At 44.0% G+C, this 26,744-nt stretch overlaps 1 protein-coding gene and 1 long non-coding RNA gene across 3 annotated transcripts in view; one reads left to right on the top strand and one right to left on the bottom strand.

Annotated features, from left to right (window-relative positions):
- Positions 1-5,542, bottom strand: part of LOC134469979 (uncharacterized) — a 49,309-nt gene extending 43,767 nt beyond the window's left edge. The window contains exon 1 of the long non-coding RNA XR_010039103.1: positions 5,431-5,542. This is a non-coding gene — a long non-coding RNA (uncharacterized LOC134469979). The remainder of the gene's footprint in view (positions 1-5,430) is intronic.
- Positions 5,543-5,673: 131 nt separating this feature from the next.
- On the top strand, positions 5,674-21,751 carry LOC134469980 (glutamate-rich protein 1). 2 transcript variants are annotated; one of them, XM_063224005.1, is made up of 7 exons: positions 5,674-6,051; positions 6,268-6,411; positions 6,593-6,727; positions 14,679-14,965; positions 15,392-15,551; positions 17,565-17,750; positions 21,532-21,751. In XM_063224005.1, exons 1-7 carry the CDS (start codon positions 6,033-6,035, stop codon positions 21,606-21,608), a joined length of 1,008 nt encoding a protein of 335 aa, XP_063080075.1. In that variant the 5' UTR covers positions 5,674-6,032; the 3' UTR covers positions 21,609-21,751. The 2 variants fall into 2 exon arrangements, with proteins under 2 accessions (XP_063080075.1, XP_063080074.1); XM_063224004.1 differs by having other exon boundaries at positions 5,675-6,051; positions 21,529-21,743.
- The last annotated feature ends 4,993 nt before the right edge of the window (positions 21,752-26,744 follow it).

Genomic DNA, 26,744 nt, shown 5'->3' on the forward strand with positions numbered 1-26,744 from the left:
TACTTGATTGTTAGAGTGGGTGTTTAAATGTTACAAGTTCTACCTCAATTTGATAATGTTAAAGGAATGTTTATTTTTAACTTGAGACCTGGAAAATGTGTCATTTTTTAACTTTTTTTTTTACCCATATCGGCCCCAAATATCGGGTATCGGATATCGGGTATCGGTCAAGGGTGATGAAAAAAAATCTGTATCGCATCGGTCATTAAAAAACCTGTATCGGTCGACCCCTAGTCCAATGCAACACTTTTACTATTGGTTCTACTCTCTCTCTCATTGGTTTTCTACACTCTTTGTTTTGATATGACACTGAAAAGTTTACTGATGATTTTTCACATTAGTGGTGAAGCGCACGGCAGTCATAATGCCTTTACATTAGCTATCGAATACTTTCAGATTAGTGGTGAAGGAGCGCGGCACACAGCAGGTCTAATGAGAGGCTGCCATTAGTGGTGGCCTAATAGACCCCATACTACTTTAGGAGCTCCTCTGCTTTATTTCAACACGACTACACGCTACAGTGCTGCTCACTTCCGATTGGTAAGAGGAAGCGGTGATGTATGAATGGATGTTTGAACCCCTTTGTCTGTCTGTCTGTCTGTCTGTCTGTCTGTCTGTCTGTCTGTCTGTCTGTCTGTCTGTGTGTCTGTTTGTCTGTCTGTCGCTCTGTCTCTCCCTCTCTTTCTTACTACCCCTCCTCTTTCTAGAGATGTTCTCTCTTTCTGTTTCTCGCTCACTTTTTCCTTCTTTGTGTAGTTTAGTCTGCCCCTCCATCTCTGTCTTGTTCTCTGTCTCCCTTTAGTGATCTGCCTCTTTTTCTCATTCTCTCTCTCTCTCTCTCTCTCTCTCTCTCTCTCTCTCTCTCTCTCTCTCTCTCTCTCTCTCTCTCTCTCTCTCTCCCTGCCTCACTCCACTGGCACTCAGAAACCGCCCTGTCACATTCAGGTTCTGCTTCATCAATTGTGATGCAGAGAGAGAGAGAGAGAGAGAGAGAGAGAGAGAGAGAGAGAGAGAGAGAGAGAGAGAGAGAGAGAGAGGAGAATATCTGGGGAGTGGGATGGGGAGTTGCCGTCAAACATCTCCAGCCCTGCAGCAGAGCATGAGAGGGCATATTGTCCAGCTACAGCGGGAACAATTGGCAGCCGTGACCAAGTCTACTCCTTCCACATAGCCAGCAGCTTGGGTGAACTTAAACAAAGGTAGCTGGGCCAATTAATGAGCTGCGCACACTGCTGTTTCGCCGAGCAAAGAGATCAATTAGAAACGTGCGAGTGAATTAAGAGGGTCATTATAAGTGGAACGTGCACACATGCACAGTCAAAAGGCTCAACGCCCCGCGCCCAGGTCTTGCCGTTATTTAGCATGCCATTCTCGTAATGTGAATGAGAAGATGAAATACAGTCTAACTTACTCTTGGATGGGCAGCGCAGGGAATGGAATGAGGATAATCAGACAGTGTTAAGCTAATTTGACCTCTCGGACACAATGATAAATCAGGTTAGAATTGTGTGGGTTTTTTTAATGGGTGAAATGAAATGGAAAACGGGGGAAAAAACTTTTATGTAATTACCATGGGATATAATAACATATTCAGAGAGCTCTCGCACATCTGAAAGGACGGCCAATTTAGCCAGCAGGTGAATAATATTAACTCAATATCAGATGAATGCAAGAGAAAGATACACATGTAGGCCTATTTTAATAAACATGCACATCTTCTTCACACAGCAAAGGAAGCACTGATTCACCCATGCAGACCAGTGGTGGAACAATTGCACCTGGGTCCAAGGGCAAGGCACAACACTGACCAATGTTTTAAAAACCTGTCTTAAGCTATGCACACTTTTTTCTGTGATTTCATAATCTTTGCAAAACAATTTCACCATGGGAATTGTCTGGAGAATCCAGCTCATCAGAGTGAGGACACTGCAGTCTAGTTCATAGAAGGACAGACGGACATCCACTGAGAAAGATGCCTGCCTGCAATCGTGTGGAGGTCTCACAGCTTTTTAAATAGCAATTTCTCAAACATCTACAGAAGCCTCTAATTCCCAGGAGCACTCATCCAGAAAAGATGAGAAAATGCTCTTTATTTTATTTTTTATTTTTTTCCCTCCTTGGCAGTCAAGCGCCAAACTTTAATTGGGTTCTTTTCACCGGAAACACAGCTATTGCCTGCTGAGGGTGGGGAGAGAAACAGCATAAGAAAAAGTGCCCATGTCTCCCTAAGTACCTCATCTAATTGGGACTTAATCAACAGTCTTATTGGGAACAGAAACCTATCAAACCATCATTCTAAAAACCTTAGAGCAAACACAGTTTACCCCCTGAACTCCTGTTATCCTATTTCAACACCATTTTCAGCTGTCAAAAGTCTGGCATGCTGAATAAAAAAAAATCCACAATACCGTTCCCTCTCATAAACACCAATGCAGACTCATTACATTCTCTTTGCCTGCTCAAGATTTAATTCAGAACAATTCACGCAGGAGATGCGTTTCCACACAAGAGTCGCACAAATCCTGCAATGGCAGCAGTATTTGCCACTGTGCTTCTCTCTCTCACTCTCTCTCTCTCTCTCTCTCTCTCTCTCTCTCTCTCTCTCTCTCTCTCTCTCTCTCTGTTCTCTCTCCAAGCATGGCTTTCACATCTTCCAATTCCGCACCGCTCCCCTCTGTGCCACCGTTCCACTGGGGACCCTTTTACATGCTTTCATAATGAATGAGAGACACTTCTGACACCAGCGTGTGTTCCTCCACGTGGCTGAAATGCAGTTTCCATGTCCCTGCTGCAAGCATGCAGCCAAACCCAGACAAGCAGGCAGGCAGGCAGGCAACCAGCAGCAGCCAAGCAGGCAGGCGAGGCAACCAGCTGCAGACTGGCTGGCAGGCAGGTAGGCAGCAACTCCCCAGCTTCCCAGCAACGCAGACACGCTGACTGACAATTCTCTTCAATGGAGTCGCATATTGCATATTGTTCCCTGCCTGCATCCCTCATGCACACTTGCACACAAATGCATGCACATGACATGAGCAAAGTGTCTCACATAAAAACACAAACACACACGCACACACAGGCGCACATACACACACACACATGCTGATTCATGTGCATGCTGTTGCTGATTGGTATGCCTCACACACACAAACACACATGCGCACACACTCGTACACATTTTCCAGTGACAAGCTAAAAATACCACAGGCTCCTTCATTGTATTATTAAGAGACGCCACCATATTTTTCATTGAAACGTTGAGGGGGAAACTGGGACAATCCCGTCTCTAAGCTTGTGCCTCTTCACAGTTCATCAATAGACACCTGACATGAACATCAATGGGATAAAATGCCAGTTTTAGTTACTGCAGTGTGAAATCGCTTGTTGGAACAAGATGGCACCATGAGAATCTCCTTTGGCGATGCCAAAGCTATCACTCGGCTATCATTCACCCAAACTGATAACTACATCTCACAAAATGATTTCTCTAAATCATAGGCTTCCAACGACATCAGACTCTGCCCTTGTACACAGTGAAAAATGTAGTGTTAATGTGAGAATTAATTCACCATTTAAAGACTACTGTGGGACCAAGATACACTAGAAAATGGGAAATCAACTATAAATGCTGAATCAACACTACAAAATGTACTGTGCATTAGTCTGTTATAACCAATCACCTTTGACTCAAAGGGCACAATCTTCAAAGCACACTTCAATAGTCGTACCACCTGCTTATGTGCCTAATATGAAATTTGAGAAACTGATGTGGAATCTACCCCATGTATAACTCACACACTGACACCAAGACTCCCTCAGACCACAGTCGTTGATTCTTCAATACAGCGTGGCATATACAACATACAGGGGCATAAAGGTTACTTCTAGCCATTCACTCAGCAGCGTATAGGCCCACAGCATGGCTATGCTGGCGGCTGTCAAAGGAGGATGACTCCTTGTCCAGTATAACTTCATTATGGACTGCTCAGTCAGCGCGCAGACATTATGTAACATGTTTACATAGGCTTCCTTGGCACCAGCGGGGGGGGCTTCACTTCTCTTCCCTTCCCTTCTCTTCTCTTCTCTTCTCTTCTCTCACACTGCTGTGGCGCCATGCACTCTCCTCACTCACCTCTCCCCCCCTCCTGCAGCAAGATGCTGTGGGCTCAGTGGTTCCCAATCAGGGGTATGCGAACCACTAGGGGTACACCAGGGGTACTCGGGCACACACAGGGGGGTACGTGGAAAAATGTTCAAGTGCATTGTCGAATAGATACAGGGCATGACTGAGGGCATACTCATGGCATGAGAAACAGGCTTAGGGGCTACGCAAGACTAAAAAATGTGGGAAACTACTGCTACGGCTACAGAATCACTGATAGGCATCACCACCACCACATCATGGTTCAGAAAAAAAAAGCATTGGAATAAAGTGAAGTGAAGTGAAAGCCCCATTGGAAAACTCCAACTCCCATTGTCATTGTGACACAGCACTCCACAGCACACAAGTGAACACTGCACAAAACGAAAATGCATTTATGCCTCTCCCGTGCAAGGGAGCAGCCCTCAATGGCGCCCCAAGGGAGCAGTGCGGTGGGACGGTACCATGCTCAGGGTACATCAGTCATGGAGGAGGATGGGGGAGAGCATCGGTTAATTACTCCCCCCACCAACCTGGCAGGTCGGGTCGAACCGGCAACCTTTGGGCTACAAGTCTGATGCCCTAACCGCTTACCAATGACTGTCCTGAATAAGGGTCAATAACTAGTGAACTTTTGACACATTGCACCTACAAGAAACTTCCTCTCAAAACCAAATGCATTCTCATTAATTCTCTTTTCTGCTCCTGCTTATACATTGGCCAGATTTTTTTCTTCTGTCTGAAATAAGTTTGCTGCCAGATGAAATTTAGTTGAGCCACACAAAAACGTGCAAATACCTCATGGTGGGCTGGCTGTAGTGTAGACTGTATCTTTATTCTTCAGCATGTGAAAGACAAAGACATTTGTCCAAGGCCCAACAACATGACAGGCAACTGACATCTGCACAAATTGTCTTCTGGAATTTAATTTAGGCAGCAATAGTTCAAAAATCCACTCAGAGACTGAGAAATTAAGAATTCTCTGGCTAATGAACAATGCTAAGAACATGCCATTGCTAACTGCCATATAAAAATAGTCAAAAAAGTTTATGTAAACTCATTTGTCATAAGGCATGTGTTTTGAGAGCATTTCCAACTTTGCCCAAATTCCATGGTAATGGCAAATTGTCACAAACATGCACAAGAAAATATCTCCCGAGTCACAGGCTAATAATAAGAAAAACAACCTCTCCTGAGAGCAGTGGAGAACAGACACAAGAATGCTGAATCGTCTACAGACTTTTCCCAGGTCTACAACAGCATAAATTGCATGTTCAATAAAAGACAGTTACCTTTCTCAGCGCTGACATTCTACGTTATTCCAATATCCCAGGCTGCTGTTACATTGTGTGTGCACCGGGGAAGTTTTGAGAGTGTGCCGTATTAAAATTGATGTGCGGTGGTGCTGAGGCTGAACTGCTCCCACCTATTTGATATTCCCGTCGCGGTTTTCATGCGCTGCTGTCAAACTCGTCTTCTTCACAGCTGGCTGTATCTGCGCATGTCAACGAAGGCGAAAGTGGATTCTGAATCACCCAGACGCCATCTTGAGAAGGTCATAATAAACCGTGTGAATGGACCAGTGAGAGAACGTGCTCTCTTCTGTTTATTATTTCATGGTGTTATCTAAAGATGAATGGATGGTTTTTAAGGAATACTTTCAAGCGAGTGCTTTTACAGCACGGCTTACAGAAATTGTTGACCGAAACCGCAGCAGAAACAATGTACAACGATGAAGGAGCTAAACTTGGCTAGTTGGCTAAATTGGCACGCTGACAGACAGCAAAGAAATGTGTAGTGAAGTTGAATGTGTAATAATGTAATACTTGTGGAGGATAAAACAAAGATATTCAAGTTCAAGCGTCTGTGGAAGAAACGAACTCATTGAGCTAACATGTCTATTAAAAAAGAGGGTAAGACTTGACAACATATCGTGTTAATATTGCAATGAAGCCCTTGGCTTATGCACAATGATTGCTCATTTGACTGGCAGAATATGACGTTTTCAGTGAAACATTTGTTTACCTGAACTGTACGCTGTATGCCTATCTATTCTAGTGATGCTGCATTTATGAAGAACGAGTATGTGACGCCCACACAATGTATGCCCCCTGTCTCCATCTCTACAGTTTTTCGTTCAAAAGTTCTTCAAAAACTATATCCAGTGCCTCTAAAAACTAAGGAAACTACCCTACCTCCTTCTACTGAAGTCGACTCTGCTGCTAGTAAAACGTGTGCCCCTGGAAAGGGTACCAAACCCCTCAAACCCAATGGTAAGATGTCCATCAGGGAGAGATCAGAGATGCTATACCTTTTAGCACACACAACTGATACTGTACTAAAAATAGGTTTAACCATCATACTGATTATTTTTATGTATCTGCTGCAGCTTTATGGTTCATCTGCATCAGCTCCAATGGATTTAATGAACTCTTTTACGGTATGTTTCATCAGGTGATGGGGGAATGCCTGCACCTGCATGTAGGAAGCTGTACACTGTCCTCCCACCTCCAGACGGATACAAAGCTGATGAATTGCCTGTTGTTGATGAGGCGCCAGAGACCACAAGCAAATGGAGCGATGGAGAGAGTAAGCAATCCATAGACATCTATATACAGTAGAGGTCTACTCGCCCACCACTCCGTACAGCTGTATGTAGAGGCCAAGACCTTTCGTTCATTTGCAATTGAAAGATTTTGAAGTCAACTCTGAGACAGTGAAAGTGTATAAAATGATTAAGTTAGCATTTTATTTCCAGGTCCTATATATCTGTCTTTCAGTTTAGTATTGGAATGGTCTATTCAGCTTACTTCTGTATGGGCCACAGTAGCTGCCAACACTGCCATGTTTCCTGGATTTCTCCTCCTGTATATTAGACCCCTCTCCCAGACTACTCCCAGCGGTCTCCTAATACAGCCTATGTTATTCTCCCGTAATTTCTGATCCTCTTAGTGTCAGTGTTGTTCACCACCATCACAAAAATATCCCGGATTTTGCTACTCAAATGTTGGTGTAACGGAGGCTAACTAACAGAGTGGGCGTGGAACGTTGGTAAACCTCCCTCCCAAAGCCTCATACAGTGTCGATGCCGTTGGACTGGGAGACTGGTCTCTTGGTCCAGCGGTATCGTACTGTGTCTCCCATTGCCGGACCGTTGTAGTTGACGAGGTCGCAGGTTCAATCCCCGAGGGGGATGAACAGGTGCAAGATGACCTCCGTCACATTGGCGGGTATCCTATTGACCTCTGTACAGTAGGCCTCTGCAATACAGGCCAATAACCTAAAGATCACATGGCATGGTGTAGCTGTACTGTTAACACCAATGACAGCTACGCATCGTCAGTGCAAATGTTCTGCCACATTAAATATTTAATCGGCCTCTGAGACCCTGAAGTCACCATAAATATTACATTTCCAGGATACTCCAAAGGTTTAAGTGTAAAATGTGTGTCTTTGAGAGAACTGTATGTGCTGAAGTACCTGTGTATAAACACACACATCTAAGCAGATGTTACCAACCAATGTCTCTGTACTGTATGCCTTGTCCTATCAGTGGGATGGAATTTAATATTGTGTAGCAATGAGGGTTGCTAACAAATAAAGCAATAGTATGATGTAAGTTACAGGCTTATAAGAGGTGGTTCAGGCAACACACGTGGAGAAGGGCTTTTTTAGCTAGCTCGCTAGGCAAGGGCTTTTTAATGTCTTTATTTGATGGAAACCGTGATGAGACGACAGTAAATGGTCAGGAGAGAGAGAGACGGAGGAGGATCGGGAATTGACCTTGGGCAATCGAACCTGGGTTCCCGACCTAACAGTACAGTGCCTTAGCCGTTTGGACCACAGCCATGGCCAACTAAGCACAGTTTTTGTTCTTCCTTTTCATCTATCAAATGAAACTCCGGTCTCCCGAGCACATGACAAGCTAAGAATCTAAATGCCCTTTTCACGCCACACCACTTTAAAAAAAGTTAAGAACCTGGATGCATTAACCTTTTTGTTTCTCATCATCAGTAACTATTTTGTTGCTGAGCATAGAAGTTATTATAAGCTGAAACCTGCAGAAAGAAAGACCATGTAGCAGTGGAGAGTATTTTTGGTGACATTAGAATAGTGCTGTTTAATGTAAGCTCTGGAGTTTCTTTTTATCTCTGTAAAGCTTACTGTATGAGGTACTGAGCAGATGACAACATGCTGGGAGAAAAGAAATAAGTAGTTCTTTATCCACGTTCTATTGAATCTACTGAATGAATGAATGTGGAAAGTAAGCGGTGTCAGTGAGAATTGAGATAAGGTTAATTTACTGTATGGGTAATTTCACGCGAAATCAGACGCTTTGGGACCCGACCGATCCGGATTTCAATCATACTTGGTGTGCCTTTTTAGTAGCAAGGTAGCACCCCAGAACTGCATTGGTTTGAATCTGACACTAATATTAAGGGAGAAACAGACTAGGAAAGGTTCACATTTCAGGGTAGGACACTATACATTCAGCCTTGAATATATCAGTCAGTGTTAGTCACAAAAAGATGCCTGTGGTATTGTTTGAAAGCTCTTTTCTGGCTCTACATATTACACAATCAGCTTGGAATACAACAACTCTCAGAATATGAATTATGATAAATTGAAAAATTAAAAATTGAATATCTAAAAAAACTATATTTTAAAATGGCCAGTTCCTTGTCCAAACGTAGCCGGCAATGTCATTAGCAACACCTCAAATGCTGGTGTTCGGTTCTTTATTCATTTCAGAGAGAATTTGACTCACAAATATGGCATCATACAGACCACTTACTAATAATATGGTAATACCATAGTAGCATCACATGACAAAACAAAAACAAAACAAAAATGGTCAGTTTCCATGGTCCCAGGTTTCAGAAACTAAGGCAGATGTCCATTTATACACACCAAATGATGATATGTGAATGTTTGAACATTCCTTCTCTGTGTACCTGTGTCATCTTCCCTTTACCGTACTTTAAAGAGATAATCAATGGCTACACTCTCATTTTGTACTCTACCAGTGCATTTGAAGCAGCAGCTGTGTCTTTTGTAGATAATGTATAAGTACGTCCCGTTGCAGTTAGGTTCCACTACCAGAAGCACATCCTGATGATCCATGACAAGTCTATCTGGTCTGAAGGGAAACGTGAAGGATGGAGATGGTCCATGAGGATGCAGGAAGTTCAGTTTCACCTCTCCAGTGCTCAGCATACATTCCTCAACACATGCTAGCCACCAGTTGCCATCATATACAGCTACAACATACCCTTTGATGCTGAGCTCACTCTTTCAACTCCTTCTCTGAATGCGGAAAATGGCCTAATGTCCATTGACAATGGGAAAAAGCTGTGTAGTTTTTGAGTACCTGGAATAGTTCTTGCAGATTCAAACCTCTTCAACAGGTTCTCAGCTTCATGATGGTGCATCTCTCTCAAGAACATCCATTACCAGTTTGCCACAACAGAGATGTACCATCATGAAGCTGAGAACCTGTTGAAAAGGTTGGAATCTGCAAGAACTATTCCAGGTACTCAAAAACTACACAGCTTCTGCCCATTGTCAATGGACACAGTGGAAGTTAGGCCATTTTCAGCATTCAGAGAAGGCAGAGTTGAAAGAGTGAGCTCAGTAAAGGAATGTGTTACATTTTCAAGCATCAAAGGGTATGTTGTAGCTGTATATGATGGCAACTGGTGGCTAGCATGTGTTGAGGAATGTACGCCGAGCACTGGAGAGGTGAAACTGAACTTCCTGCATCCTCATGGACCATCTCCATCCTTCACGTTTCCCTTCAGACCAGATAGACTTGTCATGGATCATCAGGATGTGCTTCTGGTAGTGGAACCTGTAACTGCAACGGGACGTACTTATACATTATCTACAAAAGACACAGCTGCTGCTTCAGATGCACTGGTAGAGTACAACATGAGAGTGTAGCCATTGATTATCTCTTTAAAGTATGGTAAAGGGAAGATGACACAGGTACACAGAGAAGGAATGTTCAAACATTCACATATCATCATTTGGTGTGTATAAATGGACATCTGCCTTAGTTTCTGAAACCTGGGACCATGGAAACTGACCATTTTTGTTTTGTTTTTGTTTTGTCATGTGATGCTACTATGGTATTACCATATTATTAGTAAGTGGTCTGTATGATGCCATATTTGTGAGTCAAATTCTCTCTGAAATGAATAAAGAACCGAACACCAGCATTTGAGGTGTTGCTAATGACATTGCCGGCTACGTTTGGACAAGGAACTGGCCATTTTAAAATATAGTTTTTTTAGATATTCAATTTTTAATTTTTCAATTTATCATAATTCATATTCTGAGAGTTGTTGTATTCCAAGCTGATTGTGTAATATGTAGAGCCAGAAAAGAGCTTTCAAATAACACCACAGGTATCTTTTTGTGACTAACACTGACTGATATATTCAAGGCTGAATGTATAGTGTCCTACCCTCACATGTGAACCTTTCCTAGTCTGTTTCTCCCTTAATATTAGTGTCAGATTCAAACCAATGCAGTTCTGGGGTGCTACCTTGCTACTAGAAAGGCACACCAAGTATGATTGAAATCCGGGTCGGTCGGGTCCCAAAGTGTCTGATTTCACGTGAAATGACCCGTATGTGAAAATGTTTAAGCTGGAACAGCTCCTCCTGAAGTTAAGAGCCGGTCTTAGGGATAGGGTGAAAAGATTTTGACAGTGACGCCAGTTGAGGAGAATGTCACGAAGATCATGATTATCCTTCTCTTCACACCTGAAAAAGAATAATGCTTGTCTGTATATCAGTAAGATCACTCATTCAGGACTAATTTATGGACTGTGGCACAAGTCCATAAATGGGCTTGCATGCCAGTGGGGACCCAGGTTTCAGTCCGGCCTGGATAATTTCCCAACCCTATCCTCTCCTTCTCTCCACATCATTTCCTATCCTTCAAGTCTCCTGTCATAATAAAGGCAAAAAAGATTGCTCAGTCAGCAAGTTCAATATAATGCAGCCTGACTTGAGAGGAGTGTGGATGATTGACCTCCATTCATGTGAAGGAATTTCATAAATATTTGACAGGGAAATCTGTTACTTCCCTGCTGTAATCAAAAGACAATGACGCCTATATTCTTTTCACTCTGCAGCACATCACCTCACCTGTACAATCTGTGGATAGGTCCTTTGTGAATGTGATTGAGTGTGGAGACTGTCACTGTCCATCTCAGAAATGTCAAAATATGACAAAGTGGGCCGTTTTGTAGCAGTGCATTTTAACACCCGAAATAAGTTGGGTGGTGATGACTGAAAGACATGCACTGCTGCAAGTCTGGCAAGTACTTTTGGGTGTTCAAAGTGCCTCTGCTGTTCATTGCCCCATCTGTGTAAATGGGGGGACAAACAAGATGTCTTTGAGGGGGTCATAAACAAGACCAGTCAAACGGGACTAGTGCTTTCTGATCCATCAGGCTCTTCAAATTTTATAGTCTATTATCTATCAGAGCCATGAAAAAGTCCAAGCCCATCAACCGTATTCCACAGATGAGGAGATTTTTTTTCATTGACTGCGGAGGTTTTCTTCTAGGGCAAGTCCTGACTAGTGATTCTAAGTAATAACCGGCAGTAATTGAGTAATAAGGGGCACAGGTGTTGAACTGAACGTTCACTTTACCTGACTATTGCGGTGTACATGTGGTAGAAGATGAAAAGTCAGTTGTACAACTTAAGATTTCTTGGCTGTAGTGATTAAAGCTTAGTCACAAAAATGTCTTCGACAGTTAATGCATATTTTCATAGACTTCTAAGTGTATATTTAGCTCCATTTTCCACACAATGTGTACCTGCAGCAGGGTGATAAGAAGTATAATGCTACAAATACAGGAAGTAACCTTCACAGTGATGGATCATTGGTGGACTGGTACAGTAATTCCCAACATTTGCAAGACACAGTGGTCTGCAAGGTTTCCTGTCGATAGCTGTGGACCTTGCTGAACCTCTGAGGTATTCTCCATAAGTGTGCATTATCGAGCTACCACTCCCGAGTTCCAATACCACCCTCTTATCCTTCCTGTCTCTCCCCCGCCTGCAAAATCGTTTCCTCTTCGCAGGTCATTATAATTAGTTTTATGGTAATAACCTGAATAATCATTACCTGGCTTTTCTACTGATTTCCATATCTTTTGACAGTAAGGAAATTAATAAATAACAGTGGGAATTTTCTGTTGGATACATCAGTAAGTCACTCAGCACAAGTCTACACATATGGCACCCAGCTTCTTTGACAGATTTTGTGTGTGCTTGCATCTGTGCGTGTATAAGAGAGAGTGAGTCTGTCTGTCTGTCTGTCTGTCTGTCTGTCTGTCTGTCTGTCTGTCTGTCTGTCTGTCTGTCTGTCTGTCTGTCTGTCTGTCTGTCTGGTAGAGCAAGATAGGACACTGTCTGGTGGCTCTTTGTATAGTGCACTTGAAGAGCTCTTTTCCAAAATGAGATATATCCATTTTATAGAATGTTGGGAAATTGTAATTTTTGTATTGGGCATTCCATTGAAATGCATTGCAAAATGCGTTTGTTTAGAGGTTTTAAAGTATGTTCCCAAAATATTTGAATGGCAAGAATTCACACATAGATGATAGGACATCTTAACAGTCAATTCCAATATTAAAATGCAAAAAGGCCGACAGGCGGACAACAGATGCGTCCCTCTATGCCAGTTCCAACAATGCAATTTCCCCCCCCCCCAAACACCCCCCTGGCCTCCTCCTAACCTGTCAACGCCCCCCTGAGGATGTACTTTTTGTTTATTGGTCATCATGGACACTCCAAATAATGTGGCAGGCAGCAAAATGGCAAGACATGGCTTTATTTTTTGCAGTTTAGGCTATAATAAGCTTATCATTCTTGGATTTGGAAAAGAACCATATGATTTCAAATAGATGAAGTAGGCTACATTACAAATGACCAGACATTTATTAGTATCAACCTTTAGTATCACGCCATTTCAGCATCATGTGCATGTGGGAAAGAATTTAAACCCCGACAAATAATAAATAAATAAAATCGTTTGGGTGAATCATGCGCTTATGGGTTCATCCCTTAGGTGAATTATGCGCTTATTTTTCAAAACCAGCTTCACCGTCAAGGCACAAAGCAGTGAGCTCCCGTGCCAGAGTTTACCAAATTCACACGACTACAAAGCAATTACGAAAGACGCGTTCTGTCCTGTGCTCTCTCTGAGCGCAGCGAAAAGCACCTGTGGGGTACGAGCCCGCCAACGAAAGAACCTCCCTGTAGGCTACGAGTAGGACACCGTATGTCAAATGGCCCAGCTGTCTACTTGTAGTTCGAGCACCATGCTCCAGTGCGCAGCGCAAACTGACTAGGGTACTGAAAAGGCAGAAGTAAACTCTGGGAATATTAAAAAGGAGGCTCGTAGGCTACACACAGACCTCTGAACCCGAGTTTGTGGACTGGAGAAAAGCGGAGGAAAATGTGAATGTTATGAAAGAAAAAAAGCTAACCAAATGTTACAGGTCCACGTTTAGAGGAAGAGCTGCGCTGCGGGTCGCCTGTCAACTAATTACAGTTCCATGTCGTGGAGCGTTATGCAATGCAAACGCCCCTCTATCCACGCACAAATGAAAATGTGAATGTTTTGAAAGGAGAAAAGCTATAACCAAATGTTACAGGTCGACGTTTAGAGGAAGAGCTGTATGCGCTGCGGGTCGCCTGTCAACTAATTACGGTTCCATGCCGTGGAGCGTTATGCAATGCAAACGCCTCTCTATCCGAGCACAAACATCTGTGTCAAAAACTGCCTGCCAACTTCTAAATCGTTCATTTCCGCGAGTTTCTGACGAACCAAAATAAAGTTGCCTCCCATTGTCCAAACGCAAAACAATGGCGAAAATTGAATGCCCCCCTCAGTTGTCTCACGCTATCAGCCGTCTTGCCTGTTTGGTAATACGTTCTGGCTTGCACGCATTCGCTCCGGTCCAAAATGGCAACTCTGCCGCCTTGTGGCCACAGTAGGAACAATTGAAGGAATGCGTTTCAGACGGACATTGAAGGAATGCGTTTCAGACGGACGGACGGACGGACAGACAGACCCTCTTATAGAGATGCTGGGACGCATCTAAAAAGTCAAAAATGGTTTATATAGCGTTTTGGAATAGAGCTCTTCATTTACAGTATGCACGTCCACTTTCCATGGGATTGCTTTAATTTTTTGGGTTCATGTTGTTAACTGGTCTCTCACCTGCATGTGAAAGTCAGTGAAAGAACTACTACAGTATATAAACAGCTTCGAGTCTCCTGTGGGCACACACACATTCACATACCTGCCCCTAAATCAAAACATTGATCGCCTTCCTGCAGTCTGTCACCGGCCCGCAGAAACCCAGATGCCAAGTTTAATATTTTTCAATAAATCGCTTATGCCGCACTCAATAGTCAACAGTCTACGAAGAGGTTTATGATCGACTGTGGTATTGACTGAGAGTTTATGCTGATGGAATTGGTCTGTCTGTCTCGGGATGTTTACGCAGATGTGGATGAGGAAGACGAAGATGATGATGATGAACCTCAGAGGAAGCGGAGGAGAAGGAAGAAGAAGGGCAAGACGAAGGACTCCGCCGCCTTGGCCAACGACAGGTCAGCAGAGGGCAACGAGGCCAACACGGGGTCAGAGGTCGGTCCCAAACTCGAGGTGGGCACAGAGTCGGAGCGACTCAGCAAAAACAAGAAGAGGAAGCTGAAGAAGAAACGTCGCAAGGAGAAGCTGAGGAGCCTGGGTCTGGCACCCTCTGCCTCCGCTGTGGACTTCACCTATCAAGTTAGTTCATCTGTTTTTCATAGATACCTACAACATACTGGAAATAGGAGTTTGTTAATGCCACTACCAAATTGCACGCTAAACCCATACACGCATTGCCCTGAAATTGCCAGCATATTGATCTGCACAATGGCTCAAACTGATTCAAATTTGGTGTTGATCCAAGCTAGCTAGATGGAGGTCTGTTCCCTACTGAAGAATATGGACCTCGCTCTCTTGATGCTGCTTGTCACTTAATTTTGTCACTTTATTATATGTGCCTATGTACCTTTGCGTATTATATAGTTTATGTATCGTAACCAGTAGTCATATTGGTTTTATTGCGCATGTTTGTTTATTTATGTGTGCAGTTTATTGTGAAGCTTTAACTATTTTTGTACTTGTATAATGAAAATAAATATATTCTATTCTATTCCATTTTACCAGCACAAGAACGACATGGAGGAAGATGATGAGGACAAAACAGACGATGGAGATGAGAAAGACGAGGATGATGATGATGAAGGCTCTAAAAACACAACAGACGAGCAAGCAGACGAGGTCCTGGAGTTCCTCAAGACCACCCTAGAGACCTACGTCTCAGACCGTAAGGCATTTTTATTATTCCCTGCAAACGTTTTTTTTTTTCCTGAGAAATGCTGTGAAGTTTTGCATAATGATAGCATAATGCATGCTAGTCAGCAACTCTCTTGTATAATGCACGGCAGTATCACACTTCTACTTGTGATAATTGTTGTTACTATGTGATAAATACTGACTCCTACGACTGCAGTTGCTTGGGTAGGCTTAGGATAGTGTTTCTCAACAGGGACGCTACAGCCCCCCTCGGGGTCGTTGGGGAGCCCTAGGGGGGCATTGAGTAGGATACAGCTGAGTGGGGGCGGGGCTTAGTTACCATTGGGACGCATTAATTGGTCTACTTTATTTTTCAATACTAAATGGGGCCTTGGCAGGCTTATGATGAAGTCAAGGGGGCGTTACGGTGCTTATGATGAGTTCAAGGGGGCGTTTGTTCAAAAAAGATTGAGAATCACTGGCTTAGGAGAACACATACATTAGTAAGCCTTGTGTAATCACACCTGTTGATGCCAGCAGTAAGTCTTTATCCTGTGCTTAGGGTAGGATCACATGTTGTAAAGTGCTGCAGCAGTTAAGATGAGTGGTGGAAAAAGAATTGACTGTGTTGTGTGCATGTGTCCAAGTGTGTACGTTTGTTGATTTTGCTGAAATTACCAGCATATTGATCTGCACAATGGCTCAATGACTGATTTGAATTTGGTGTTGATCCAAGCTAGCTAGATGAAGGTCTGCTCCCTGCTGTTCTCCCTGTGTGGTAATACCATGACACGCAAAGAAGATTATGGAAGGTGTCACAATCACATGCATGTGTTTTTACATATGCTGCAGCGCTGTCTTGGGGATACTCAATTCACAAAGGAAAAGCCTTTCATCAGGGGCTCTTTGATCATACTATGGATTGGGCGTGTTGTTGTTGTTGTGATGGGACATCACGTTGTGTAACTCGCGTTTTGAAACGTGCCCCAGGTAACGAGAAGCACACGGAGGAAACTAGTCAGTTCCAGGGCTTAGATCTCCTCCTTCTCCTCCTACCTCCATCCTCCTCTCTCCTTCTCCCGTTTCTCCTCCTTCTCCTCAAGGGTGTATTTCTCGAAACCATACTTGCTAACTACTTTAGCTACTTTGTTGTTTGCAATGCAATTTCCCATTGGCAACTACCCAAATTGCTAACTGGCTAGCAACTGCACGTTCGAGAAATGCACCCCAGAAGAGCACGGACCTACTGTACCTCGTCCAGCCTTGAGAAATGTTTCCTCGCTCCCTCCCTCCCTCTCTAACCCAGCTCCTCCTGACTCCCGCGGGGACATTTGTGCGTCAGAGATCAGCGCTCCCCAGTGACTGCAGGGCATCCTCATTTGTGACTCAGACTAGACAAAAGAAATAAATAGCAGGAGATGGCTCGCCAGATGCTATTTTGAGGCAGTCACCTCCCCAGTTGTGCCACATCCATGGAGGGCTGTGATGTCATGTCTAGTGATTTGTTTAAAACACACATAGAGACACAATGAATAGCTTTTGCAGTTCAGTTCATTGATGGATGCTGCGTTTGTATGACCCATCAGAGCTCTGAAGAGGTGCCATGCTAGTTTGTTTGTTCTGGCTTTTTTTGTCTATGAACCCCTAGGTCAGCCCCGGCTGCAATAGCCGAGTTGGTAGAGAGAACCTTTTATTATCGATGGGTGAAGTAGCCATGAAGACTCAGGTTGTAAATTCAGTCCAGTTTGTTCTCCAACCCTACCCCATCTCTCTCCCACTAATCCCCTGTCCTTGTCTTTACTGTGTTCTCAATTAAGGCACAAAATCCCAAATTGTATGTTGGGGGGAAAAAATCCTCACGTGACCCAGTCGCTCATGATATGATGTGTGCCGTCAGGTTCCTTATGTCTGGTGGATTGAACAAATACTTCCACTTCACAGGGAGACATAATGAAAGCCATTACAATACAACTAGTAGACTCTTCAAAGGAAAAGATGCACCACATTGTATACTGAATGAAAGACGTCGTGTGACCCCTGTCAGGTTCCTGTCCTGAGAGGTTGCCACCTGCCGGGACTGAGGCCCTGCTCAGCAGCCTGTCTGATGGGACAGCGCCCCCTGGTGAGCTGGCTCGCCTGTGCATCCTGAAGGACTTGCTGCTAAGACGAGACGCTGATGAGTTGAGGAGAGCGCAGGAGGAGTTCCGAAACAGCACAAACATGCCGCCTGGTGAGGACATACTTGGATCTTCTGTCTGTCTGTCTTTCTTTCTTTCTTGCTTTCTTTCTTTCTTTCTGCATGTCTTTCTGCCTGGGGTTCCTCTTCTTTCTCTTCTTCGTGACTTTTTTTTTTTGTTGTCGCCCTGTGTGTAATTTCCCGTTCATAATGGGCACCCGCCCTTCAGAGTGTACTCTGCTCAGGGGCCTCTTGTCTTTGGCCTGATCTGCTGTAGATTAGAGAAATCTGGAGCGCATTCATTCTCTCTCTCTCTCTATTCTCTCTCTCTCTCTCTCTCTCTCTCTCTCTCTCTCTCTCTCTCTCTCTCTCTCTCTCTCTCTCTTTCTCCCTCTCTCTTTCTATCTCTGTTTTTATCTGTCACTGTTTGCCTGTCTGTCTGTACCTCACTTTCTGTCTCTTCTTCTTTCTCTTCCTCGATCAAATTAAAACTTGATTCATTTTGTCCCTAGCGTGGCGCTAACGGTAGGGCACTTGTCTGCTGCATGGCCGGCCCCGGTTCGATTTCTGCCCGGGTCCTTTGCCGGCCCTTCCCCGTCTCTCTCTCCCCACTCGCTTCCTGTCAAAGTCTTCACTGTCCTATCAAATAAAGGCCAAAAAATGCCCAAAAAAAAGTTGATCCATTGTAAAATCTCTGTGCCAAATACAGTGCAACACCAGTGTGAAGGGAAGGCAGGTGAGGTGGGTCTCTCTCTGTTCTGCTCACACCCCGGCACTGACACGTGCAAGGCTACTGCTGCCCCTGCTGAAACTGTGGGTGGACATGTGCCCACAACATGTGCCCACCTGCCCACAACTTCCACCTGGATATAATGGGGGAAATGAGGGATGCAAGAACCACCTGCCATGGGCTGTGGCATGTGTGCTTGGGACCTACATTGGCTCCAATGGGTGTGTGAGAATGCTAGAGATGTATTACAGTGCATCACATGATCGAGATGAATGTATTGCATTGAATTACTTTAGATTACATTACATTTATTCACGCGACTTAAGTTATAGTTTCTGTGCTGCTCCTTCTGGCAACTAGGCTTAATTATCTGTCTGTCTGTCTGTCTGTCTGTCTGTCTGTCTGTCTGTCTGTCTGTCTGTCTGTCTGTCTGTCTGTCTGTCTGTCTGTCTGTCTGTCTGTCTGTCTGTCTGTCTGTCTACCTGCCTGTCTCTGTGCCCTACCTGTCTCCAGTGTGTCTGTGTGTGTGTGATCTGCATGTGATAGACAGGCTAAGAAGGTAAGATTTGGCAGCACATAAGAGGATCAAGCCGTGTGCTGGCCACGCTAACATAGCCTATTCAGGACATAGCCAGACACACACACACGCCCGCACGCACAACACACACACACACACACACACACATCGTTGATTCAGGACATAGCCAGGCAGGTGTCCATGGTGACGTCTATCACTCTGCCTCCGTCGCCAAGACGACTGGAAATGCTCGCACACAATCCCTTCCCACAATAGACCACAGGGCTATTTTCTCCGCACATTACGTTCCACATCAACAACATCCAGCTTGGCCCCCTAGATGATTGCAGGTAGCCTGATGTAAGTCTTACGTTAATGTCAAGATGCCTATGCCCTTTTTTATCAATGGAATTCTGCCTTGCTGAAGTTATTTTTAGATGAACATGAAGGTGAAATGCTTTACTTCGACACAGGTCAGAAAAAAAAATACTTGTCAGAATGACAGAAATGTTTGTGCATTCCAAAAGCCCTAAAACCCCTCTGACTGTATTTAACAGTCGTTGTAAAATACTTAAACACTTACCAGAGGAAACAGATTTGTTGCCTACTTTCGGGCAATTGAACATGGCAGCTAGCTCCAAGATTATAAGTCTCATGCTCTCTCGTTAGTGTCAGAGGCATAGAGGAGCATAGATTTTTGTAAGTAGGTCAGGCACCATTACTTAAAAAGTCATTTCCGACTGTGGCAAACATGTCTCTCTTGGCAAGGGTGATAAATGCCTCCACTCACTGCAGTCGCACATCAAAGACATTTTCTTGTTTTTTTTCTTGGGTTTTTTGTCCCTGGAAATTATAGTCATCATTAAATGTTAGGATTGTCATCGTCAAACAGTAGATGCTCTTAGTGGGTGTCATTTGTCAGTCACTGATCTACAAGGCTGATTGTTGTCTTGTATTGCCCCAGCATACTTAACTGTTTATATTTGTTGGATTTTTAGTGCAGTTGATTGTATGAAATGTGCAGTATAACGATAGACATGATCTGAAAAAAAGGAAAAAGAAATGTATACAAAATCTATGCAACATGAGGTTGCTGTGGACTAATGTCAGAGTGTTACAGATTTGCAACTTCTTTGGTTGAAGTGCCATTCAGTAAGGCATCTAACCCCATATTGCTCCAGGGACTCAAATCAGTACACTCTACCTAAATGCACTAATGTACACTGGGCAGTTGTGGGTAAGCGGTTAGGGCGTCAGACTTGTAGCCCAAAAGTTGCCGGTTCGACTCCCGACCCACCAGGTTGGTGGGGGGAGTAATTAACCAGTGCTCTCCCCCATCCTCCTTCATGACTGAGGTACCCTGAGCATGGTACCGTTCCGCCGCACTGCTCCCTTGGGGCGCCATTTGGGGCTGCCCCCTTGCATGGGTGATGCATAAAATGCAATTTCGTTGTGTGCAGTGTGCAGTGAACACTTGTATGCGGTGGAGTGCTGTGTCACAATGACAATGGGAGTTGGAGTTTCCCAGGTGGGCTTAGGCTTAGGCTTAGGCTTAGATGTACCGGTAATGCAATGTTGTGCAACATAGGCAAATTGTACTCTACTCCATCTCCACAATGTATAAAAACACATTACAATTTGTTGGCTGGGTTGTTCTTTAAGCACAGAATGTGAATCTATTGGTCTGGTCTTGTGAACACACATCTTGTGAGCACATATACAGATACTCTTAATTTTTTTATTTCCTTGACTGCTTCCATCAAGGGTCCGTTATCGTCGAGGCTATGAACTCCATCTTGAACCATCATCCCAAAGCACTGGAACAGAGCAAAAGCAGGACAGAAAGAAAGAAAGAATCCCTCCAATGGTCCTTCTCCTCCCCCTCCTCCTCCTCCTCCTCCTCCTCCTCACTCCACTCCGCTGGCCTGCCTGACTGACTGACTGTGCTGCGTGGAGGCCCTTGAACTTGCCTCTCTCTTTCACAGCTCGCTGGAGCCTCCCCTTGCCGAGGCCGAATCAATAGAGTCCACAGCTGTGGAGGTGGCACGCAGGGGCCCAGCCCGCAAGCGTTAGCCTTGGAGGAGGAACTCCAGCAGAGGGTGGCGAATTTGCTCAATCACTTTCACATTTTCACCCACAGGGGAAGCAAGCAAGCAAGCCAGCACTTTGTTTTTTTCTTTCTTTCTTTCTTTCTTTCTTTCTTTCTTTCTTTTGTTTTTCTGACGTTTGTTTTTCTTTTTAGGAAAGATCCTTTTAGGATTTTAACTTCTGCATGATTTATTCTTCAGAAATGGGATCCGGTTACTGTTCAGGAAATCACAAGAAGAGCCCGTTTGAAATGTTTGCTCTCAGTAGAGTAGAGGCAGGAGAATATGTGATTATTCTTGTTATTGTTCTTCACTTGTGCATGCCAAGGATTTGTTGATGATTGTATCACTTGTAAGCAGTACAAGGACTCTAGACATCTACTTGAAGACTTTGAAGACTTCAAAACTGTTATTGTCATGCGTTGAACAGTTGCCTGTGAAATTAAATGAAACAAATCTTAACACAGTTACACTTTTTTGTTTTGTTTTTTTTTCCAGAAGAGGCGTCTGCTGTCTGCGTTCTGTTGTCCTACTGGATCACAGACATTTTCCCTCTGCAGGAAGTCTTGAAGACCTGAGACATCGCCCACCTTATTAGCCAATGGGGGGTCCTTCTCTGTGAGGAGCGAACAAAACAACAAGACAATTTGGGAGACTTTTTTTTAACTTATTTCCTTCTCACTTTTTTTTTATAAAATAAGATTTGTTAAAAAATATTGCTATTGTATTTTTTTCCTGCACAGTAATAGGAGAATATTCACAACTACCTCAATATGTCTTACATCCTGGTGTGAATCCTAGCTGCCAAATTCTGGTGATGATGGTTTTGATTTTTTTCAGCTGTTGATGTCCTCCTTTTAAGTCACTTAAGATACAAATGTCTGATAGATTTATAGTAGTACTGTTAATGTTTAATTTGCTGTACACAAATGTGTAAAAGCACAAAGACCTTTTGTAAAACCATCATTGTGAAAAAGATACTGTAGGTAAATAAACATCAGTCTTATCACTTAAGGTCAGAGGATTTCATGGTGGTGATGCTTGATCGATTGCAGTATTGATCCTACTATTGGTTGACGATTATTCACCTCTCCCGGGTAAGGTAGTTGTGGCTGGTTTCGTTTTCCCTGGCTCAGCCTCGGACTCATAATTGCCCAAACACTAAATGCCACCGGTCCACCACAGTCCTTGAGCTCACTTTGACATGACATTTAAACTTCACAAACAAAACTTGACTACACACCAATTAGTGCTCCTCCATTGTCCCAAAATAACCTGACGTCCATACCATTGTGTAAGCGTCCTCAGCCAACCTGAAAACAATCAATAATACTTAAATAATATGCAACCATTGATGCATAATCCCTCCGTCAGTCACGACTGAATTTGTTTGCTGCAGTGTTTTGTTTGCATTCACACACAAAAACTGAACAATTCGAAATCATTTACTCCAGCAACTATTCAGTCTGGTAAACAATAACATTAAACAACTTTTATTTACTAACTACACAATGTGGATGAGACCTGAAAGGTGAAAGCCTTTGACAGCAGGGAACCTCCTGTGTCTATCACCGGGGCTTATGCTGTTAATTGTGTGCCCTTGGAACAAAAACCGTGGCATGGGAGGTAGGCAGATGATTTACGCAGGTAGACCGAGCCTCTAGAGTGACCCAGGTACTTGGCACAGTGCTCAGAGTCTGACAAAACACTGTTCCTGTGCCAGCACACACATTAACAGGATTCAGGATTTGGTGTGTCGGTTGTGGGGAAGGATCGTCGCGTCCCCTGCCTTGTGGCATAGCTGTGTCGAGTCGTTAAAACACACTCTCGCCATCTGTGGTGGTGGCTCCAAGGGCCGCCGACAGGGGGGGACAAAGGGGTATGTTGTCCCGGGCCCAAGGAGATAGGGGGCCTAGAATTGGGTCCCCATTACATTGTATGTATAGGGTAGGGGGCCCTTTCAGTTGACTTTGTACCGGGCCCAGCAAAAGCTGTCAGCGGCCCTGGTGGCTCCATTGACTTGGAGACAGCAGGTGCCTACCGTCTGGCACAGTAGTAGTACCAGTCTCTCACCCAAAGGGCCGTGCCATGGTTCACTAGTAGCGGGTGGCGCACAGAATTGACTCACAATAATGGGCATGCATTTGTATATATATATACGGATGAGGCGAGCTGGAAACAGTGCCTATTAGTAAAATGGCTATATTCACCGTTTGGAAAGCAGGGTTAATGAGTTGAAAGACAACATAACCACCAGCATCTTTCTGCAATTAAGAGGGCTATTGTAGTTGCAGTTGTCCGCAATAAAAATAAAAAATAAAAAGTGGAAGAACATTAGCATAGTGTTTCACATTAGCAGTAGTGTTATAGCACCTATTTGGCTCCGAGTCCTCCTATAATAATATAAGGACCTGTATCTATAGGTCCAATGGCCCCACCAGAGAAGCCACTCTGGGTCCAGACCCCAGAGCCAGACCCAGGGAGAGAGGGGGTCCAGAATTGGTTCCTCATTACATTGCATGTATTGGGTTTGGGGCCCTTTCCAGGTGACTTTGCCTGGGGCCCCATCGCTCTAATGAGAGTGTCTCATCAGGAACAGGCTGCAGCCTCTGGCCAAGTACTCTGGTCTGTTACTGGGCCATTCAGCAACTAGTGACTGAGTGTATTCATCTCTGCTGAGTGGGGCCACCTGCAGGGGTCTTGTTGATATGGCCTACCCATCGAGGCGCGCTACAAACTGCTCCTGGATCAGTGGTTAGTGGAGGGGTACAGAGTATGTTACTGGCAGTAGCCCATTTCGACAAAGCAGCACATATGGACAGAACACCAGCCTGCTGCCGTATACCTGGACCATTGAGCGGATCAGCAGTCTCAGTCGGGAATGGTTCAGGTTTCTTTGGACCAAGTGAGCAAATGTGCAATTACCTTGACGTTGTCCACTGCATTGGAATGGGAGTCTCTCCGCGGTATCTTGTTTCTCTCTCTGTCTCTCCTTGTTTCTCTGTCTCTCTCTCTCTCTCTCTCTCTCTCTCTCATAAATTCCAAATAACATTTTGCCTGCATTTTGTTAATGCCGAATTGAAAAGAGTTGCAGGGAGGAGGGTATCCTACTGTATGTGTGTCTGCATTTCAGTGGTGTTTACGGATGGAAGAGAATGCCAACTGTCTGTCACTGTTTGAAACCGTTTCTTGGCATTTCACCAGCAGGTCCTCCCACAACAACACAGCAGATGTGCTTAACCGTAGAAGCGAGTTCAGAAATACTGTAAAACATGCAGCTGCAGGCTAAGCTGAATAATGCACCACTGTGAGCCTTGACTAGAAATCACAGTGCGTTTATTCAGGCTTGGGCGTCTGCTCTGTTCATAACAGACACACTGAAATACTGTAACCGCTAAACACGCTCCCTTTCCTCGTTAGAGTCAAAAGTACAGTACGTTTTGCAGCTAAACATGTCTTTCTGGAAATGCAAAATGGCAGACATGGAGAACATCCCCTTTTCATGTATGAAAAGTGCAATTTCTCCAGTCATAAAGAATAGTCAATGGTGGTGGTAGGCTAAGTATTCATGAAAAAGGTAACATTTGTGAATGGGAAACATGAATTCTGGAAACAAATATTACACAGTGCACCTTTAATATCTGAATTGACACCTTGTATGTCTTGATAAATAACTTATGTCAAACCTATCAAAAAAGCAAACTTGCTTAATATCAGGTTTATTTATTTTTTTACATTTTTCCAGGCCAGCAGCAAGGCATACTTTCCTATTGGCAAAGTAATACAACAAAATGTACTTCCAAGAAATGTGGGTTATCTTCAGTGTGCTCAAACTATTTTACCACTGCATCCAAGCAGCAGAGAAATCCTTCTCATCTTTGATCAGACAACTCCTTCATCTTTGTGAACGAGGAACAAGATGTAACAGGTGACTTTTTAACACTTTTGATCATCATTCATTGGCTGACGGACAAAATAAAACAGCTTTCCCAGCTTTATTTCCCCTCTCATAATTAATTTTTCAATGTTGTTCATCACGTTGCTACTTTGTATCAAACATAAGCTATTTATTGTAAAATCTTGGTTGATTTTCCAGAAATACTGCATAGGCCTACAGTATTTCCCATTCTGTACTTCAAGTGTGCCAATACTGCTGGGTGGAACTGTATCAGAAAGAGTGGGTTTTGAAATGATCTGCTATTGTCTTCGCAGATGTTTTGTCAAGTGTCGTGGGGGAAAGGCACACTCCAAGTTCCATTGTAGCACAACTTCCTGAAAGTGTGAGTTTGATTGTGAGTCATAAATGCCTTTGTGTGAAAGAATCCCTTTAGAAAACAGAGGCTGTGTCACCACTCTATTTGGAATATAGATGCTGTGTCACGACTTCAATGTTTCTGTATTGACTTTCTTCATCCTTGAGCTGGGTACACTTCCTCAGACTAATCATGTGCAGCATGTACAACATCAAGATCCTTACATTGCATTGAACTCAGCCGACACTTTTATCCAAAGTGACCCACAGTAGTTTAGGCACAGGGTATTAGCTACAGTCCCTAGGTCAATGTGGGGGTGAGGTGCCTTCCTCAAGGGAAATTCTGTCTTGGATGAGGGTATAGGTCATAAGAGAGAACGCACATTCTTCCCACTACTGCTATGGTACCCAAATGCTTTATGCTAGTATAGGATATGAACCTGCAACATTTTGATTATAAGACCAAGTCCCTAACCATTTGGCCACAACTGAGAGGATTCTCTGATAGTTGTGTTGGCGGTAGCCAGGCCTGCAAACAGGAGGGGACAAATGGGTCAGTTGTACTGGGCTAAGGGAGAGAAGGGGTCCAGAATTGGGTCCCCCCCATTACATATGGGACCCTTTCTGATGATTTTGTCCTGGGCCCGGTCAAAGCTCAGCTGCCCTGTAGGTAGCGTCAAAGTTCTGGTCTTTCAGGTGATGCTCAGTCAGAGTTTAATGAAGAGAATGTTCTGGAGAAGGACAAAAAAGAAAGAAAAACAAAACAAAGCACAAAAAAAGAGGCCTTGTTACGAGGACCCAGCGCTGGCAGCCTGGGGCCCGAACCTGAGATAAAAGGATATTAAAGCTTCAGGAAGTCGCTGAGCTTGCACGAGGAGGCACATTGCACTGCACTGCTGCCGTCTGCACGAAAAAGCAACAAAGACACACATCCGAAATCTCTGGGTATTTTTCCATTTATTTCTCCCCTCCAACTCCTCCTCCTCCTCCTCCCCTCTACCTCTTCCTCTCCTTCAGGCACTCAATATCACTGATTACATGTCTCTGGCTGGCACTGCCCCACCTTTCCCATCCCATCTCATGCCATCAGCATCCTCACAGGGAGACTATTTCAGGTCATTGTGCTCCAGTAGCTCAACCTTCCCTTGGGCTGGATTAAGACAGCCAGTTGCCCTAGGCTGAAGGCTGCTGTAGGCCCCCGTGGAAGGGAAAATTCTGCAACAAAACTATACAGAGGATAATACAAAATTATGCAGAGGATGTTGTAACTCTGATCCAATTGGTGTCGATGTTGATAGGATTTAAAAATTAGATTTGGCATAATATTAACACAACAAACTAATATACAGTATTAAATACTATGTAAATTCTACAGCATTTTTTCTTGGCCATTTTTTTGGCCAATTGGGGTCCCCTACCAGGTGTGGGCCCCTAGACTGAAGCCATATAGCCTGCGCATTAA

The sequence above is a fragment of the Engraulis encrasicolus genome, chromosome 19, assembly GCF_034702125.1.
Source record: "Engraulis encrasicolus isolate BLACKSEA-1 chromosome 19, IST_EnEncr_1.0, whole genome shotgun sequence".
NCBI lineage: Eukaryota > Metazoa > Chordata > Actinopteri > Clupeiformes > Engraulidae > Engraulis > Engraulis encrasicolus.